General features: G+C 39.4%; 1 protein-coding gene across 2 annotated transcripts in view; it reads left to right on the top strand.

The window, feature by feature from the left end:
• EPB41L4A (erythrocyte membrane protein band 4.1 like 4A) overlaps positions 1-18,106 on the top strand; it is a 133,385-nt gene that overhangs the window by 63,146 nt on the left and 52,133 nt on the right. For both annotated transcript variants that reach the window (XM_085213232.1, XM_085213231.1), the window contains 5 exons: positions 8,798-8,895; positions 9,978-10,098; positions 14,141-14,228; positions 15,620-15,708; positions 16,098-16,161. In XM_085213232.1, the coding sequence (XP_085069358.1) occupies positions 8,798-8,895; positions 9,978-10,098; positions 14,141-14,228; positions 15,620-15,708; positions 16,098-16,161 (460 nt within the window). The remainder of the gene's footprint in view (positions 1-8,797; positions 8,896-9,977; positions 10,099-14,140; positions 14,229-15,619; positions 15,709-16,097; positions 16,162-18,106) is intronic.

The raw sequence follows: 18,106 nt of genomic DNA, 5'->3' as shown, positions 1-18,106 counted from the left end.
TGCTACTCGAAGTGCATCTGGATTTCTGACTGTAAACTGACATGATAAATTTTCAAAAACTGTTTTTGTTTTCCTTGTCATAATATTAGTCAGTGATTTGCATTGCTAATAAGATGTGCAAATTCAGTCAAGAAATGTTTTGGTGTAACTGACAAGCTTCCATTTGCTCTGTATCGTGTTTGGTTATGAAAATTGCACCTGAGAAGGCATAGAGAGGGGATATAAGAAAGCAGGACATTTGCGTTTGTACTCTTCAACAAAATATACAGAAAAACAGCCAAATGCCATCAAAATTTCAGAGTATTTATCCCCTTGGACTTCTAAATATTGGAAAGGAGGCATGCCTTTTCAGGAAAAAAATACAATAAAAGCACACTGTTTACTTAGGAGGAATTAAAGGATTTTATTTATTTATTTATTTAGGGGTGTGTGTGTGTGTGATAGCAATTTTCTGCTTCAGTGTGTAATTCCAGTGATGTGTTAACTGTGTTTCTTTGGAGTGCACATTTGTTATTTTAATGGATATGAGAGTGGAGTCTGTAGTTACTAGATGCTAATGATCTGTGGCATTACATGATTACTATTTGCAAATAATAAAAAACTGTCAAATTTGTAATTACTTCCCAGCAAAACCTAATTCTGGTTTGTAGGCAAAAGCTAATACAGAGGTGATTCCTATTAACATTTACTGGGTGAGTTTGCTGGAAAGAATTAGTGCTTAGGCATGATTATGCATACATGACAAACTTGAGTCAAGTTTAGCAACAAGTTTGGACAGAAGGCTTGGTTTTGTGAGGAGCTTAGTAGCTTCACTAGGAATTGAGTGGGAATTCACTTGGTCTAAAAAAAACAAGCAATAACAGTTCTTCACTCTGATTACTTTTTCTTTTTTTCTCTTTTTTTTTTCCTTCTTTAATTCTTTCTCATGGTGAAAACACAGGACAGGATACTCATATATAAGACATCAATAGCATCTGTTTTGTACTGTGGAGCTGCAGAAGTGTTAACAGAAGGATGAGTGTAGATGAGAAATACATTTAATGTTAAAAGGGTGTTATATGCTCCCAGTCATTGTCGTCCCCGTAGCCATCACTGTCAGTCATCGGGTGATAATTTGTCCAGATGGGACTGCCAGACATTAGGTATAGGAAGTGCTGAGGTATTACTTAGACAGAGGAATCACTGAGTGTATATAGTTTTTGTTGCCTGCTGATAATTCCAAAAATGTGCAGAACTCAGGCCCTTAGAGGTGGTGAATATTCACTGTTCTTTTCAATAATGAGCATTCCTACTGTAATGCGTGGCACAGCACAAGCTGCGGGGGATAATTGGCCAGAAAGAAAACTTGGAAATCTCTACTTGGAAATTCAACTGGGCTGATGAAGTCCAGTAATTTTGATTGGATCTTAAATGATTTGTGAATCAGCTATCACATGATCTCCAGGTTGCAAACTTCCCTGAAATGAGGATAGCTGCTCTTTGAACTTACAGAGGATTCCTAAGGGCTTTCATAAGTAACCGGTGCTAATACAAAGTAAATTTGTTGCACATTAGTAAATGTAGATAAAGCTGAATTAATGAACAGTGAGAAAGCCGGATGCACGTAGAGGTGACTGTTTTTTACTTAAGAAGTTAGCTTTTCAGCATTGCTCTTGTATGAATTTGCTGCAGGATACTCATTTAAGATGATGTCACACTCTCTGTAAAGCTATTGAGGTAAAAACAGACAAAACACTAGTGATGTTTAAAAGAATATCCTATAATGAAATAGGGAATTCCAAAACCAAGCAGATCCTCTGTATGTTGGCATGTTTTCTTCTTCAGTGCTTTTCCTTTTTTTTTCTTCTTTTTTTCATATAGTTTTCCTGTAAATCCAGCATTTGAAAAACAGGAGAATGTAAAGCAGTATTTGTATTTGGCAAACGCAGATACTTGTATTAAGATGACTTACGATAGTCTAGGGAAAAGGAGGCTGAGGGGAGACCTTATTACTTTCTTCCAAAATCTGAAAGGTGCTTACAGCGAGAGCAGGGCTGGTCTCTTCTCACTGGTGACAGGTGACAGGATGAGGGGAAATGGCCTCAAGTTGCGTCAGGGGAGGTTTAGGTTGGATATCGGGAAAAACTTTACAGTAAGGGTCTTGTTAAGCACTGGAATAGGCTCCCCAGGGAGGTGGTTGAGTCACTATCCCTGGATGTGTTTAAAAACTGTTTGGATGTGGTGCTCAGGGACATGATTTAGTAGAGGGCTGTTAAAGTTAGGGTAGAATGGTTAGGTTGTGGTTGGACTCAATGATCTTTAAGGTCTTTTCCAACCTGAGCAATTCTATGATTCTCTGATGACTGAGTTGATGTGTACAAAATAGGCACATACAAAGCTGAAGAAGTAGTGTGCAAGGTGTTCGGTTTGCATTTGAAGTAATGGCAGAAACTAAAATTACTCTATCTACTTAATTGTCAACTGCTTAAAATATTCTTAAAAACCTTTGGTACTGCCTTCACTTCTCAGTCCTGCTGTTGATTTGGAATTTGATGTGGCTTCACTTTGAGGGTGGAGTATGTGCTTCCTCAAGTGTAGAAGCAGATCATAATTTTGAAACTCACATTTTAGCTCTGCAATCCCCATTGCAAAGCAAGGAGTCCCTGTCATGGTTTTATGATTTTTGGTTATCGGTATTCCACATCATAACATCATGTAGTCTACTGGGAGTTAAACAGTTAATGCTCCAGTTCCGGGCATCTGTCTTCAAGAGAAGAACTACTGCATCCCCAGATGACTGTTTGCTGTTCTGTTATCATTTCTGCTCAGAGGGAACAGATTGGTAGGCTTTGGTAGGTCATCTGACATCCCTCTTTTTGATCATTAGTCTCTCCTTGCTGCTGCTTGCCCCAGCTGCGCATCTCACCTCAGTGTTATGGGAAGGCCTTCAGTTCTCAGACACTTTCTCTCATTTTATTTGATCTATTAGCTCAAATTCTAATTATACTCTATTATATTGTATTATAGTGTTATCTTGCTTCTGATTCCATATTTAGTAAATTAGTTTGTTTCTCCTCAGATCGTTGCTGCTGTTTTTAATTATTTTGGGGTCCCCTGTTTCCCTTTTCCAGAGGCACGGATTTGTGGAGCCCCCTGCCCCGCCAGTCACAGAACCTGGGCAGAACCAGCCTGTAAACCGTTGATTTTCTTACCCCTTATTCTACATCACTACATCATGCTTAATATATGCAAACAAAAAGCAATAATTAATAAGCATTAAACACATACACACACACATAAATATATGTACATGGAATTACTGACTGCACTCTCCCAACATCAAATTCGCTGGTGGTATACATTGAACATCCTCATTTTTCTGCATCACCCACCAAGTGGACCCAGGTCCCTCGGCAAAAAGAGTTCCACGGGGAGGTTTGCCCTTCCCAAAAGTTAGAAAGACCTAAACTGCTTTTCCCACCATGTTCTTTACATGTATTACTGAGACCTTATTTTCCTTGGTAGTATGTAGGGAGATGGCAGGGCTGTCGCGATTGATCAGTCCTCGAGTGTTGACCAGCCAGGTGGTTTCTGCCAAATGCTTCTCCCAGTGCTTAAATGTTCTGCCACCCATTGCTTTCAACATAGTTTTTAACAACCTATTGTATCGTTCAGTTCTACCAGAGGCTGGTGCATGGTAGGAATATGATAAATCCATCCAATGCCATCATCTTTGGCCCAAGTATTTACAAGAGAATTTTTGAAATGAGTCCCATTATCTGACTCAATTCTTTCTGGAGTGCCATGTCACTGGAAGACTTGTTTCTCGAGACCCAGTATGGTGTTTTGGGCAGTAACATGAGGTACTGAATATGTTTCAAGCCACGCAGTCCTTGCATCCACCATGGTAAGCACACCACACGAGATCGTGGCAAGGTAATATAATCAACTTGCCATGCCTCACCATATTTATACTTTTGCCATCACCTCCCCCCAGAAATGTTTCATCCTCTTGGCTTGTTTAATTATGGCACATACATCACAGTCATGAATAACCTGTGCAATAGCATCCATAGTTAACTCCACCCCTCGGTCTCTGGCCCATTTGTATGTTGCATCTCTTCCTTGATGGTCTCATGGGCCCACTGAGCTAGAAATAATTCACTCTTGTGTTGCCAATCCAAGTCTATTTGAGCCTTTAATCTTAATTTAGCAGCTCGATCTATCTGATGGTTATTTTGTTGTTTTTCAGTAGCCCAACTCTTGGGCACACGAGTATCTACATGACACACCTTTACAACCATATTCTTCATTTGGGCAGTAGTGTTTCTCCATAGTTCAGCAGCCTTCCGTTGCCAGTTGTTTTGTTCCCGCTGCTGTAACCACCCCCATAAGGCATTTCCCACCATCCTTGAGTCAGTTAAAGATGAAGCATTGTTGCTCTCCTGTTCAGCAATATCTAAGTCCAGCTGGACAGCCTTTACTTCTGCAAACTGACTCAATTCTCCTTTCCTTTCTGTGGCCTCTGCAATTTGTCATGCATGGCTTCACACAGCAACTTTCCATCTGCGATGCTTCCCCACAATACGACACGATCCATCTGTGAACATGGCATATTTCTTTTCATTTTCTGGTAGTTCATTGTATGGTGAGGCCTCTTTAGCACGTGATACCTCTTCTGCTGGTGATGTTCCAAACTTTTTAGTTTATTATTCTTCAGGCCAGTCCACAATCAGCTCTAAGATTCCTGGATGACTGAGGTTCCCCATCCAAGCTCATTGTGTAATCAATGCAATCCACTTACTCCAAGTGGCATCAGTAGCATGATGGGTGGAGGGAACCTTTCCCTTGAATATCCAGTTTAGCACTGGCAGTTGAAGTACCAGAAGGAGCTGCGTTTCAGTACCAGTTACTTTGGAAGCAGCCCAAACCCCCTCGTACATGGCTTAAGATCTCCTTTTCAATTGGAGTTCAGCTCTCTTCCAACCCCCTGTATGCTTGACTCCAAAATCCCAAGGGTTGGCCTTGGGTCTCTCCAGAAGCTCTTTGCTACAGACTCCAAATGGCACCTTTCTCTCGAGCAGCAGCGTAGAGGATGTTCTTTATATCCTCTCCTATCCGTACTGGCCTCAGGGCCACAGCACGGGCTATCTCCTGTTTAATCTGTTCAAAAACCTGCTCAGGGTCCCACATAAAATTGTTATTCTTCCATGTCACCTGATAGAGGGGGCTTACAATGAGGCCATAGTGCGGAACATGCATTCTCCAAAAGCCCACTACACCCAGAATAGTGGGCGGAGACATGGCAGTGATTTTGTTGATCACATCTGTTGGGCACATCTTGCCACTTTGTACCTAGGAACTGAATTTTGTGGGCATGTCCTTTCACTCTGCTTTGCTTAATAGCAAAAGCAGCATGCACAAGGATCTGGATTATTTGCTCTTTTCTCAAAAACTTCCCTTACTGCATTGCTCCACACAATGTCATCAATGTACTGCAAGGGCTCAGGAGCACCACCCTGTTCCAGTGCAGCCTGGATCAACTCATGGCAAATGGTTGGGCTGTATTTCTACCCCTGGGGCAAATGGTTCCAAGTATACTGAATAGCCCTCCAGGTGAAAGTAAACTGTGGCCTGCATTTTGTGGCCAAAGGAATGGAAAGGCATTAGCAATGTCAATGGTGGCATACCACTTGGCTGCTTTTGACTCCAGTTCATGCTGGAGTTCTAACATGTTCGGCACAGCAGCACTCAGTGGGGTGTGACTTCATTCAGGCCACGGTAGTCCACCGTCAGCCTCCATTTTCCACTGGCTTTACTCACTGGCCATATGCTGTTGTTAAAAGGTGAGTGAGTTTTGCTTATCACTGTCCTTGAGTCTCTAGTTGACAAGTCAATTTATGAATGGGGAGCAAGCAATCCCTATTTGTGTGGTACTGTCATCTGTGCACCGTTCTTGTAGCAATCAGTACTTGCTTTTTTTTCACTCCTAGCAACCACAACAGATAGATCTTCTGACAGATTAGGCAAAAGAGACAGCTGCTTAACACCTTCTATGTCTACAGCAGCTATTCCAAAGGTCCGTCTATACCCTTTGGGATCCTTAAAATATCTCCTTCTGAGGTAGTCAATACCAAGTACACATGGAGCCCCTGGAGCAATCACAATGGAATGTTTTTGCCAGTTTTTACTAGTGAGACTTATTTCGGCCTCCAACACAGTCAACTCTTGGGAACCCCCAGTCACCCCATGAATATAAATTGATTTTGTCCCTTGATGGTTCGAGGGTATTAGAGTGCACTGTGCACCAGTGCCCACCAGTGCCTCATATTTCTGTGCCAGGCTATCTAACCACACAGTCAAATAAACTCTATTATCCGTTTCTCCACCTTGGGTGGGGGCAGGGCCCCTCTATTTGTTATCTGTTGTTCTTACAGCTTTTGCCAAGTCCTGCAGCAACTGGAGCAATCGCCTTTTGAGAAGTTCACCTTGATGGTTTGATCTATCTTGTAATTCTTTTACTCGTGCTTGAAGTGCAGGTTGGTCAGGAACGAAGGTGGGGCTATGTAACATTTCCACCACAGCATGTTCTCTCAAATAACAGATGCCTTTCTCCATGTCAGTCCATTTCTTTTTCTCAGGCATCAGATCATCTTTGAACAGGTATTTTTCTTTTACAGCTAGTAGCATCTGCTTCCAGAGGGTGAAGGGCTGGTTCTGGCATGTACTAATATCTCTGTCAATGACTGAGTCCCTAGCAATGCCACCCAGTTGGTGAGCTTCTCTACTACCTAGCCACACACTATTGGCCCCATTGTTCCAACATTGAAGTAATCAGGTGACGATAGGCTCATTTGAACTCTGTTCTCAGACCTCAAATTTCATTCATCCTCAGAGACGAATCAGTAATGGTAGTGATGTCTTGCTTGCCTCCTACTCTTTCAGGACTTCTTGTTGCCCCTCTGGGTGTTTGTGACTGCGATCTTCAGGGCCGCTCCCCTGGACTCAGGAGTGCTTCCCCTGGATCGCGGAGGCACTCTTCTGGACCTCTTTGCTCCTCCTCTTAGAGTCTCTGCTTCCTCTACTTTCTCCTCCTCCTCTTTCTTCTGTTCTAAGTGAATCAAGATCCATTCCTTTTCCATCCTCATTCAGGGGCAACTGGCATCAATTCTGGTGCCTCTTGTGGTTGATCAGGTTGGTCAGTTCCAATGCTCTCACTCTCCAGCTCGGCTTAGGGTCTGTCTCGTTTGATTAAAAAGGTATTTAGTTCAGATTTCAGCATGACTTGATGAGCCTGAATTCTGTTTAGTTCAATTTGGAGACTGAATTTTTCATGCTGGAAGGTATCTCGCTCAGTTCAGAGTGCGTCCTGTTTGGACTTGAGGATGTCCCTCTTGGACTGGTGGGTGTCTTGTTCGGACCAGAGGGTGTCTTGAAATTGAGGGTTGTCAAGTCTGGGTTGAAGGGAGTCTCTCTCGGCTCGGAGGAAGTCCCTCTCAGATTGGGTGGCTTCCCATTTGGACTGGAGGGTGTCCTGTTGAGATTGGAGACTGTCACGTTTGGATTGAAGGGAGTCTCTCTCGGGTCAGAGGACATCTTTCTCAGATTGGAGGGAGTCGGCTTGGATTGGAGGGTGTTGCTTTCGGACCGGAGGGTGTCTCGCTCAGGTTGGAGTCTTTTCTCTTGACTAGGAGACTCTCTTGCTTACTCACTGGAGATTCTCCCTCTTGGCTTGGGGTCTGTTGTGGAAGCTCTCCTTTTCGGCTTGGAGACTCTCTCGCCTATTTTGTATCTCCCTGAGACTCTCCCTTTCAGCTCTGAGACATTCTCTTTCATCACAGAGACTCTCTCAATTTCAGAAACCCTGTCCCTCTCTGGGATAGTATGAAATAAGGCCCAATAAGCATTAGCCAGGCCCCAAATCATTTGTGCCTCCTCAGATCTGCCTGAGCCTCAATATCCCTATCTCAAATATGTCTAAGCTCTCAGGGTCTTTCAGGTGTTCTAGAGTAAAATTCCATGACACCAAGGATGTCCATCTCTCTGAAGTCTCTCCCAAGCCTCTCTGAAGGCCTTCCCATAACACTGAGGTGAGATGTGCAATCGGGGCGCAAGGAGAAGGAGCAGCAAGGAGAAACTAATGATCAAAAAGAAGGATGTCAGATGACCTACCAAAACCTACCAATCTGTTCCCTCTGAGCAGAAATGATAACAGAACTGCGAACAGTCATCTGGGGAATGTAGTAGTTCTTCTTTTCTGGACAGATGCCCGGAACTGGAGCATTAACTGTTTAACTCCCAGTAGACTACATGATGTTATAATGTGGAATACTGATACCAAAAAACCATAAATCCATATGTCATAAAACCACGACAGTCCTCTATGGTAACAAATACAGTGAGCTGCTGATGGTGTGCGCTCAACATGTTTTTCATGGGGGAATGGACTTTATGAGATCTGCTTCCTGCTCTAGATTTGATACTCTGATAGTTGGAGGTGAAACCATTGAGTCAGCACTGCTTCCTTATGGTGATCTGCTAATCAGGTCTGTCCTGTACATTTTTCTAGTTCTTAACCCTCTTCCCCACTTCCTAACCTTTCTAATAAAGTCAGGAAGACTTCTTCTCTACCTAGGTTCATTCAGTAGATTAATCTTAGTTGTGGTTTAAAAGTCAGAAGAAGAAAAGTGATTCAAACGGAAATACGTGTAGTTACGCTATGTGTTGTGTTGTCAGTAAAGGGGAATGTAATGAAGCACTACTTGGTGCATCATACTCAACATTGAAATAATAGTTTTGTATTCTTTCTTTGTTTTAGGTATCAGTTTTTCTTGCAAGTCAAGCAAGATATCTTACAGGGCCGCTTGCCTTGTCCAGCCAACACTGCTGCACAGCTGGGAGCGTATGTAATTCAGTGTAAGTTCTGCTGGGCAACTACAAGCTTCTGTATCTCATATCTTGTCTTTTGCACATAGATCATTTCCCTTCTTTCATAGTCAAAGACTGCTTAAAGTGGCACCTCTGGCTGAACTTACAGGATATGCAAGATATGGTTTTTATTCTGATTTTTTTCCTATTTGTGATGCTGAAGCTTTTGCTCTTGTAGTCAGCCTTGTTCTGTATTGGTTTAAGGAGATATTTTGAGAAATGCTCAACAATCCTACTGAGCATATAGCTTTCTTGATCTATAAACTATTGAAAGATAGAAAGAAACATGAGTTACGAGATGTCTTTTTCTTTGGAGCTCTTGTAGCCACCTTTTTGACTTCAGTGGTGGTTGGATAGAAACCAAGAGGGAATGCTTTCTTAGATTAACCCAGTTCATGCTGCTTTTATGAATAGTAACTTTAACAGAGTTTCACAGAGAATAATTAAGATCAGCATATTTATTTTATAATTATATGATGATTTGTAATTGTGATTCTATGAAATTAATCTGAGCAATGTATGTGAATTTAAAGCTGTTTAAAAAAAATCATTGCTCATTCATATTTTTTTCATTTAGGAAAGTTAGAATATTATTTTGATTTTAAAAGTGTACCTCATGTTCAAGGCATACATTGATATTTTATTGAAGACTGAAGTCTGGTGTTCCCTCACAAGAAATTCTCCCTAGAAGAGCCTGCTTCCAGATACCTCCATACCCATTCCCAAATTGACAATTCTGTTAGAGTCTCAGAATTAGTATAGATCTCTTCTGTTTGTAATGTTAGAGCATATCCAGAGGGGATAGATACTTAAAAAACTATACTTCTCTATCTGTTATACATACTAGTATAGTGGTCTTCTATGGATAGTTCTGTATGTAAGCTGAATATTATCATCTGTTTTTCTTCTAAAAAATATAGGCTTTGGAATTTTTACCTGCTGGCACAGTCAACTTATAGTCACTTAGAAAGAGGCATATTGGCACAAATAGATGGATTAAATGATTTTATTTTTTGTTAACGTAAACCACTGAATTTGTCTAACTTTTTTTCTCATCTTTTATTCTGCAGCTGAGCTGGGGGACTATGACCCATATAAACACACGGCAGGTTACGTCTCAGAGTACCGCTTTGTTCCAGACCAGAAGGAGGAGCTGGAAGATGCCATAGAACGAATACACAAAACTCTGATGTAAGAATTCAATACTTGTGGGAGCTTTGTGGGTGGAATTGAATTCAGAAATGCTTGGTAGGTGGAATTGGACGTACCCTGTAGTGTAGAGTGGAAGTCTGCAGATCTAGAAGAAAGCACAGACCATCCAGTTATAACCCTCAGGGACAGAAAAAGTTTTCTGTGGATGGAGTTTTCTTTTAGAATCCAAATGAAAAACTGATTGGAAATCAGTCCAGACTTGGTGATAGTTTTTCTAAATGAGGACTTGCAATAGTACTCCAATTTCCTCTTTCTGGGAATGTTCAAAGAATGAAATAAAAGTCTTTTGACATCTTTCAGTTTAGTTCTCTGTTCAGTGCAGTTTTCCTGTGCAGTTTTGGGCATGTTGTTTACTATGCACATGCCTCAATCTGCTGTCTGTAAAATGGGTATAACAACATTTCTTTTCTTAACACTGCCCTGTGTATTCAAATAATGAACTGTTAGGATAAAAAAAAACAACAACTAATGTAGTAATGTAAAGTACTTAGTACAATAAAGCCTCTATTTTCTTGCCAGATCCTTAGGTAGGGTAATGAAGGAGTGCTTGTAGCAACCTGCATGAATCTTTGTGGCAGCAGCTCACATGGGAGGAGGTACCAGTGAAGCAGTTTGTATGCCCACGGTTTAAGTGATAAACTCAATTGCAACAACTGCATGAATTAAAAACTTGATTTTTTTTATAAGTGTAGAGTCCTTTCATTTTATTATTAACTAAGATATCTTATGTAAAATGTATTGGCACTAGTCACAGTAATTAATTCCACAATCTGAAAGAAAGTTATGATTCAAAAGAAAAAAAAAAACAGCACATAGAAACAGCCACCAGGCAGCATTGAATTACTTAGTTCATTTGAAATGCTGTTTTCATGACAAAAAGCAATCAAATTAAAAACTTTACAGGAAACCTTAATGCATTGTAATCAGAGGTCATCTGATGGGTGTCATAGACTGAATCATGCACTACAGAAGTTTGCAGATATCAAAAATGTACCTGAAAACATTTCTTTCATATAAACAGGAGCTAAGAAGGCAGAACTATGCTTGAGTTGTGATATCTGGCAAGAGCAATTATTGAAGAGATTGCAGGAGTAGAATATTGTGATTACTGTACAGGACAAAGGACAACTGAAGAAATCGAAACATGTATATCAGCAGACTCAAGACCCAAGTTATGCTTGGAAAATATTGGAAAGGAGAAATTCATTTAAATAATAGAGACTGCAAAGCTTAATTTCTCTGTCAACCAGGTATTAGAATGATAATCACCTTAGACACAAAAAAATTTAAGAACACTACCCTGTGCAAATATAGCTTAAATAATTGATGCCATTGTGGCATCAATTAAGGAGAACTCTACGCTATCACTAAATATACAAAAAGGATTAAAAAATATTTTTAGAACTCCAGTAAAACAGAATTCAGAGTCACTTTCCATCCTGCTTACTCATTTTCAGAAATAGCTCTTTATGTACGAAAGGCTTTCAGTAAGTTTAGTTTTAGGCTGAAGTACTGTTGGTGTAGAGTGACAGAGCCAGAGCCAGCAGTTACTATGTGAAAGCGTTGTTAAGTCAGTGCTTTGGCTTCCCAACCTGCCAGTATTAGACCGCAATGCCATCAAAATTCAAAATGTAAAACTGGTTTTGAAAATAAAATATGGAAAAGAAGTTCAACTGTACATAAAGCCAAAACAAACATTTACTTGCTTATCTCCAATTCATTTTCTTGGTAATTCTAAGGAAGCTTGTTCTAACAAGTCCAAGCTAGGTGCAATTGTGATATAACCATTTATTAACATGAGAACAGTAAGAAACATTTTGTGATCATACCCTTTGTCAAAGTCATGTAAAGATAATCAGAACTAGCCATCTTGTATGTAGGTCTAGATTTCTTGATTTTCTTACTATAATAAAGCCACAGTCTGGATAAACGTTAATTAATTTCTTGCCTTTTTTGTATGTTAGTGTTACTTGTGCATTGTTTGATGATAGTAGCTATTAACACAGAGACACAGCTGTTCTCTTTGAAAGATCTTCATATAATTGGAGTCTGCACCAGTTGCCATATTGACCTGAGTTTTTTCTTTAACAATTGTTGACTAGTTATTTCTGTATGGTTGCCTGTCTGCTTTTTAGTAATTGATGCATTACAGAGAACCTTAATACAGATCTTCCTATGAAGTAAAAAAATACTGATAACCTGCCAGAGAACTCAGTAGGACAGTAGTTCTTCAGTGAACTTTTTACTTCCATTTTTGAGAGCTACCAAAAAGATTTAAAAAATCAAGTACATTTTTACAGAAGAAGTGGATAAAAAACATGACCAAAACATGACTGTGCTGAGTAGACAGAATTCTGTGTGGTCTGAATTTCAGAAATGAGCCATAGCTCTACTGAGAGGTCCAGCTCTGCAAGAAAGGGATTTCTGCTAAAATCCTCACGTTTATCCAGTGTTGGCAGCTATGCACCACACAGCCTCTTGCTCACTGTCCCTTCTACCCCCAGTTGGATTTGAAGAGCAAAAGTTAGAAAACTTGTGCGTTGAGATAAAGACAGTTTAATGAGAACGGACCAAAACAAGCAAACAAACAAACAAACAAAAGTAAAACAACTCCACAAATCAAGTTATGCACAACACAGTTGCTCACCGCCTGCTGACTGTTGCCCAGCCCCTGAGCAGTGGCTGCCCCCTGGCCAGTTGCTCCAGTTTTATGCCTGTGCATAATGCTATGTGCTGCACAGTATGGGACATCCCTTTGACCACTTTAGGTCAGCTGTTCTGGTTCTGTCCCTCCCAACTCTGCCTGTGCCCCAGACTCCTTCGGTGGCAGGGCAGCATAAAAAGCTGAAATGTCCTCGACTCAGTGCAGCACTGCTTAGCAACAATTAAAACACTGATGTGGTGTCAGCATCGATTCATAAAAAGTCCAAAACCCATCATTATTTCTATTACACTTAAGTTAGCACTGCCATTTCAGGTATTTCACTTTTGTTGTTGTTGTTGTTTTTGTTTTTACATTGTGAGGCATAAAATAAAGTTGGAGAAGCCTTAAAAATATCTGTTAGGTGAAGAGAATAAGGACATAAGAGGTATGAACATGTATATGGCAGGATTTTTCCAGGTCTTGTATCAAAATTTTGAGATCTGCTTCTCACCCTGAATTTGAAATATTCCAAAGGCAGTGGAATAGTTGCTCAGGAGAGCAATCAGGGCATGAAGCAGGCGGAGCATCTTTTTGAGTTGATGTATTCTCAGTCTAAGTTATATGCCTGCTTTTAAGGCCTAAAATGTATTTAGTCTTGTACTTTTTAAAAAGAAATCTTCTCCAGTTTGTATCTAATATGTACTGGTAGTACTGGTAGTAGTCCAGACTTTTTTTCCCTCAAGTTTTCCCCTACTGTTTCTTGCTGTATTCAGCTGACGATAGCTTTTCAGTGATGAAGTGGTATATGCAAATGGAAAGGTGAGCTGGATCTTTGAAACTGCTGATTTCTTGTGGTAGTCTCCAAACTGTGTATTGCCAGTTGGTGTGACTTCCTGTAGGCAAGTTCTTTTATGAAGAGAATAATATTTTACTGAAGTTATGAACCTTGCTTTCAGTAATTCTTTGTAGCTTCAGCGCTGCTGAAGGGAATTAGTCCTCTAATAAATCACTCCATTCCTGCTTTATTACCATCCAGGTAGTTATTCAAAAAGAAGTGATTTTGCATATTCCAAAGAATTGAATGTTTAATGAATTTGTGACAGCAGGGAAAGATTAGATGCTGCAGTAAGTATATGTTTTATATGTAATAGTACGTATATGTGGTAGGCTCTCAGAGCGGAGAATTTAGTACAAGTTTGTGCCTGGTGTCCAGTCCTACTTGAGGGCAGTGGAATGAAAGTGCTACAAGGAGAGAGACAGTGCAGACAAATGGTAGGAAGGGTTGTGTGTCTGTCCAGCAAATTGTGTTTATTTGTATGATTTATTTTAATATCTTGTCTGGAAATGCAATGCTGTTATATAGAGTTTTGTTTACAGGGGTCAAGTTCCTGCTGAGGCAGAAGCAAACTACTTAGAGGTGGCCAAATCCCTGGAAATGTATGGAGTGGATCTCCATCCTGTTTATGTAAGTATTGTTTAACTATTTTAATCTTGCTGGCAATGCAAGAAAATCTATTGTTGTATTGTGGGGGAGTGCATTTATAAGGCTTAGTCACCACAGAGTAACATAAAAGATAGTAATGCACCAAAGGAATGCAAAGGAAGACTAATTTACAGACTGAATAGGTTAAGTCATTATGTACAAAAGCCTATGGTGATTGTATTGTGTATATGTGATTGCACCTACAAAAGACAATAATCTCTACCCTAGAAAAAAGGAACTCATAGGAGTAACACGTACCAGGGCAAGTGTCAGAAGAGTTAAGTGAGTGTTACAACTTTTGTCTTTGACACAAGAATTTGCACATTATGTTTGTGTAAATAAGTGAATACAGATAACTTTTCAGTACTATTGCAAGAACTAGAGTGGGGGCATCAGTAGCATGTTTGTCCTGTTCTGATGTTAATTATGAAGGTCTCGCTAAAGACGTGGAACATGTTTTTAACCTTTCCTCCACTGTACCATGCAGCACTGCACATTGCCTCTACTGTCTTAGCAAGTGCCTCTGCTTCGTTTGTATAACATGTTTGTTAGGATTGGAGCCAAGTCATCACCTGGAGGCTATATGCTCCTGGCGGAAACATCATCCTGTTTTGTTTGAATAATTGTGCTGGCGGCAGGCTTTCTTGAATAAAAGAAAATCAGAGCTTTGGATGGGAAGCTGCAAAGTAGATAGTTCACTGAGTCAGAAATCAGAATGCTGTAAAATTATTTGAAAGAAAATAAAAAAATCAAGATAATACCAGAAGATTAGGTGTGTATTTCCTGCTGAAAATTGTGTAGCTCACAATGTTAAGTATTTTTAATGCATCCCATAGCTTAATCATATTTGTATCCAGCTCTGTGCCCCTCCCACCCACAGAAAGCGGGAATTCTGGAAAGAAGCTTTGCCGTGATCCAACAAAACCTTGTTAAATTAGTGGTGTTGGCCACTTTCTGCAGTTTCTCAATTTTGCAGTTGGTATTTTTTGTGCTTCATGCTCTCTAGCTAAGAGCTTACAGGACTTTTTCTTGTTCTCTCAAGCAGGCAACTTTTTGGAGTTGGCTTTCTTCTAACCTCATGCACTAAGGTTTTCCTAACAGCCAAAAATAGTTCCATAGAAAAAAATGCTTTTGCTTTTCATCATAGGATGTGGAAACTTCTGTTCTTTCCATTGCCACCATTCTTTTTACCTCTCTGTATCTGCATGTAAAAGTTTTCATACTGGAGTTTCCATCAGTAGATGAAGTGCTATGTTCCCATTTGCAGCATGCTCAAGTCAGTCAGTCATGCTGGCTTCCTCCTAGACCTTACTGCTACAGTGATGCCAAGTGCAAATGTAAATAACTGAGTGACATATGTTTTTATTTTATAGGGTGAAAACAAATCTGAGTATTTTTTAGGATTGACACCCATAGGAGTTGTAGTCTACAAGAATAAAAAGCAAGTAGGAAAATATTTCTGGTAGGTGTATTTTAACTGTAATCTGTGTCAAAACAAAACCAATGATATTATATAGAAATGTATAGTTTTGAGGCATTTGTTTGAAAGGTTAATTTTATTACCATTTTTAAAAAGGTATTGTATCCTTGTTTGTATTACACACATTTTTCATTATTTAATAATACAAATATTGAAAAGTATGTTTCATGGATGTAACTATGTTACATTAACATAGTTACTGCTAAGTACTTCTAATTTTCTTTTAGTATCTGGTGCAGATCTGAAAAAATAATACAACCTATGAATCTGTTTTTATATAAGCATACATATAAATAGATACAGCTTTATATTTTATTATTTGTAAAATTAAAGTCTCATTAAATTCTGTCTTTTTTTCCCCAATATTATAGGCCTAGAATTACAAAAGTTCACTTCAAGGAAACACAGTTTGAACTTAGAGTCCTGGGAAAAGATGTAAGTTTTTATTTAAAATTGTAAGAAAAAAAATAAAGAGCAAATTCATGTCCAGATAATTCATAGTTCTTTTTCTATCCATCAGAGTTTATTTAATTTTATTTAAATTTTCTTCAAGAAGCTGTGTACTTAGTTAATTTTCTTGGTATTCACTGCCAGAAAACTGTCCTTAAGCGTAGTATGTTCCCGATGATGCTTGCAGTTTTATTAAAGAACGGAGAAAATATTTGCTGCCAAAGTGTTATGCACCAAGGGAGAGAACTTCAGCAGAGAAGGAATTAAAACAAACCTATATGATTTTCTGCTGTGATCTGGATATTAAACTGCTTCTGCAGTGCCTTGCTTACATTGATACGCAGTGCTTTTAAACAAGGCAAAATCAACAAGGGGAGGTAGTATCAATCGGAAGCTGAAGCAAGGTAGGGAGCTTTTAGCCAAACTAATTTTGTAGCTTGGGAAGAGAAGCAGCCATATAATATAGCCTGAAATACATTTGCCAGAATTTAACATGATTGTTCCATTAGACTATTTGAGAGAAAAAAATCGCTGTTTCCAGTGGAGCTAGGATGCCAAGGTGATAGAGATTTTTAGATTGACTCAGTGGAAAAAGGAGAAGAATATTTATCATCTGTGCAGCATGGAAAGTGGGGAAGTAAGCAGGAGAGAATGTTAGTGATGTAGGGATGAAATTGTGGGGTTCTTTTTTTTTTTTTTTTTTTTTTAATTTTGTTTTGTTTTTAAATTGTAGCTTCCTTAGAGTATCAGGATTGAAAATTTATAGACAGATCAGTAGTTTTAAGAAGTATTTGCCTGTTGGCAGTATTCCACGTTACTCATTACCTACAAGTGTTCACTTATCTATGCAGTGGTTGTTAGACTCATCCGTGATTTTTTTTCTGAGCCCATCTGATGATGGGAAATGTGAGCATACTACTGACTGGTTGTGCTGGTTCTGTTATAGATAGCATTTCTTGTGCTTGTGCAGATGCACTGGCAAGTTTTGCTTTTGTTACTCAGAAGTGGCTTGTTATTATTTGGTGTGATGAGCCATGGGTAGTCTATTTCTGCTGATGTGTTTATTGAAATCGGAGTTGTTTAAAGACTGGAAGAAGGTTGGGAAAAGTTTTCTCAGTTTTTCTCTTGAAGGATGAACACCTATTCATGTACAAACACGCGTTGACTTTGGGTGGATTGCAGTGAAATGATGCTGCAGTTTCTGCTCAGTGGTACAAATGTACAGTTTTTTTTAATTTTTGTTTTGAAATGTGTGGAATTGCAAAGGTTTAACATGATGAACAAAAAAAAAAACCTGGGAGATCTGGGAAATGTGCTTAAGTTTAGATTGTGGATGTTGATGGCTGGCAAGCACTTGCTATTGTGATTTTAAGTCAAACTCTTTGAGAGCATTTGGTAATTTCAAGTCTCAACAGGTACTTTTAGGAAATTGTTTGAGAGAACAGTAAGTACAGGGGTGTGTCCCATCATTGCAGCTAATGCTCATTTGAAGTTTCTTCAGTTCTTCATACCTTAGCTAGTAAGGAAATGCAGAAGAACCTTCCTCTCTCTTTCTGTAAACTTTCTCGTGGTGGTATTTTGAAAAAGTAATTAATAGTCTCTGGACTAAAGCCATTGATACGATATTATAGGAGCCATTTTTGCTCCGTCCTGTGTCCTGGGATATCACAGGGAATTAATACTTTCCTTGTAACGGATGTGGTGTACCAAGTCTGGAATGTGCAACTCATTTCCAGGCAATTCAGTTACTTGGATGTACATAAACTTTTTGGATACATAAACTCTTTCAAGTGCAGCCTGAAAATAGATATGCATCTAAGACAATTTCAAGGGAGGAATGTTTAGAGGGTTTAAATTTTTCTCTAGTATGGGACAGCGCAATTACAAGAAAAAGTAACATGGCCCTAACATCAGTGAAAAATTGCACAAG

This window comes from Meleagris gallopavo, chromosome Z (assembly GCF_905368555.1).
Source record: "Meleagris gallopavo chromosome Z, MGAL_WU_HG_1.1, whole genome shotgun sequence".
Lineage (NCBI taxonomy): Eukaryota > Metazoa > Chordata > Aves > Galliformes > Phasianidae > Meleagris > Meleagris gallopavo.
The sequence above is the reverse complement of the archived record's forward strand: the minus strand, read 5'-3'. Positions and strand labels throughout refer to the sequence as shown.